Source organism: Cryptomeria japonica, chromosome 9 (genome assembly GCF_030272615.1).
Source record: "Cryptomeria japonica chromosome 9, Sugi_1.0, whole genome shotgun sequence".
Taxonomy (NCBI): Eukaryota; Viridiplantae; Streptophyta; class Pinopsida; order Cupressales; family Cupressaceae; genus Cryptomeria; species Cryptomeria japonica.
This window is the reverse complement of record NC_081413.1, coordinates 47,069,728-47,071,533: the sequence shown is the minus strand read 5'-3', so window position 1 is coordinate 47,071,533 and position 1,806 is coordinate 47,069,728. Positions and strand designations below refer to the sequence as shown.

General features: G+C 38.6%; 1 protein-coding gene across 1 annotated transcript; it reads left to right on the top strand.

The window, feature by feature from the left end:
* The first annotated feature begins 765 nt into the window (after positions 1 to 765).
* Positions 766 to 1,248, top strand: LOC131047028 (uncharacterized). The gene has a single exon (XM_057980823.2). The coding sequence runs from the start codon at positions 766 to 768 to the stop codon at positions 1,246 to 1,248; it is 483 nt and encodes a 160-aa protein (XP_057836806.2).
* The last annotated feature ends 558 nt before the right edge of the window (positions 1,249 to 1,806 follow it).

Genomic DNA, 1,806 nt, shown 5'->3' with positions numbered 1-1,806 from the left:
GATATTCCTCCCTTGTCTATTGATAATGATCTTATTTTAGCCTTTGTGGAAGAACTTCATAATAGACCTCTAGTTTTCCATAATAAGGAGGACTCTTTGGTCTAGGTTAAGAGTGTTGCAGGCTCCTATTCAGTAAAAGATGGGTATAATTCTTTGGTTCAGCCCTCTTTACCTCCTTGTTGGCCTACTAAGCTTTTTTGGCACCCTGCTTGTCTTCCGAAGGCAGGGGCATTTGCTTGGTTGGCAGTCCAAGATAAAGTCCTTACTGGGATGCAATCGGATAGGCTTGAGATTACAATAGTATTTCCTTGTGTTTTTTGTGGTCATTGTATGGAATCGGTGGATCACCTTCTCCTGTTATGTACTTTTGCTTCATAATGTTGGTATTGGTTGTTTGATATGCTAGGATGGTCTTTAGCTCTCTGTTCAAATCTACTTTTACATTTTAAGATCTGGCCCTTGTTGTTTCCCACTTCATTCTACTCATCTCTTTGGATCGTCGCCCCATCTTTGGTGGTCTAGAATCTCCGGCTTGAAAGGAATTCTAGAATCTTCAAACATAAATCTGCTACTTTGACAGACATAATTGGTAAAATCCAAGCCTCCGTTAGTGAGGTGGAGCTTTCTTTCATTAATAAAAATTTGGATCACCTCAGGTCTTTTTCTCATTGTGACAATTGGGTCACTTGGAGATGGTCTTCGCTTCATCTGATGCCTTCTCATGGGGCTATATTAGATGGACTCTCTTCGCTTGTTAAGCACAAGATGGCTGAATGGTGTCCTCCACCTTTTCCTTCTTTCAAACTTCAGTTTGATGGGGCTTCTAAGGGTAATCCGGGGAGGTCTGGTGTTGGTGTAATTATTTTTGATCATTCTTCAAAGATCATCAAAGCAGTGGGAAAATATATTGGTCAAGGCACTAATAATATGGTTGAGTTTCATGCTTTATCCTTTGGGCTTGATCTTGCTCTTTCATTAAACATTAAAGATATTGCTATTGAAGGTGACTCAATGCTTGTCGTTCAGGCGGTTATTAGCAAAAAGTGTTTCTCATGGCACTTGCAGTATTTGTTAGATCACATTCTTCTACAATTAAGAGGTTTTTCTACTTTCTCTATTTCTCACTATTTTAGAGAGATTAATATCTTTGTGTATTTTCTAGCAAACAAGGTTATTGTTGAGGGTGCTCACTTTATAGAAGTTGCTCATTTGGATATTCCTGTTTCTTGCATGAAGCTTCTTTCATAGCAGATCTTCCATTCAGAAACCTCCTTCATTCCATATACTTGATATGGTTGTTCTTTCGTAAGTGCATATAGGGAAGGTGTTGGTCTTTGGGGCAATATCTTTGCTGTTGTCATTTACTGGGAGAATTTCTTCATTAAGTAGAGATTTTGTTGTGATTTCCACTTTTTGGATTGAGCTTCCCTTTATTCGATTGTCGTCTTCCATCTCCTTGTTTTGTGTGGTTTTTACTTCCTTATATGGCTATAGGGGGGATGTTGTCCTGCCTTATGGCAGCATCTCTATTGTAGCTATTTTTGGTAGTAGTTCCTCATCAAGTATGGAGGATGGAAGGGCAATTTAGGCTCAGTTGGCTTTTTTAGTAGTGAATAGGATTTTGGGTTTGGTTTTTATGTTGGTCTATGTGGCAGCATTTTTTGGATATCTTTGTCGATGGATAACTTCGTTTTCATTAGATTTTTAGGAGATTGTTTTGGTTTTGGCCTTTCTTTATGTTTACCATCAGCATTATGACAGGTGTTTGGATTGGTATTGTATTGTCCTATGTGGCTACATGATTGG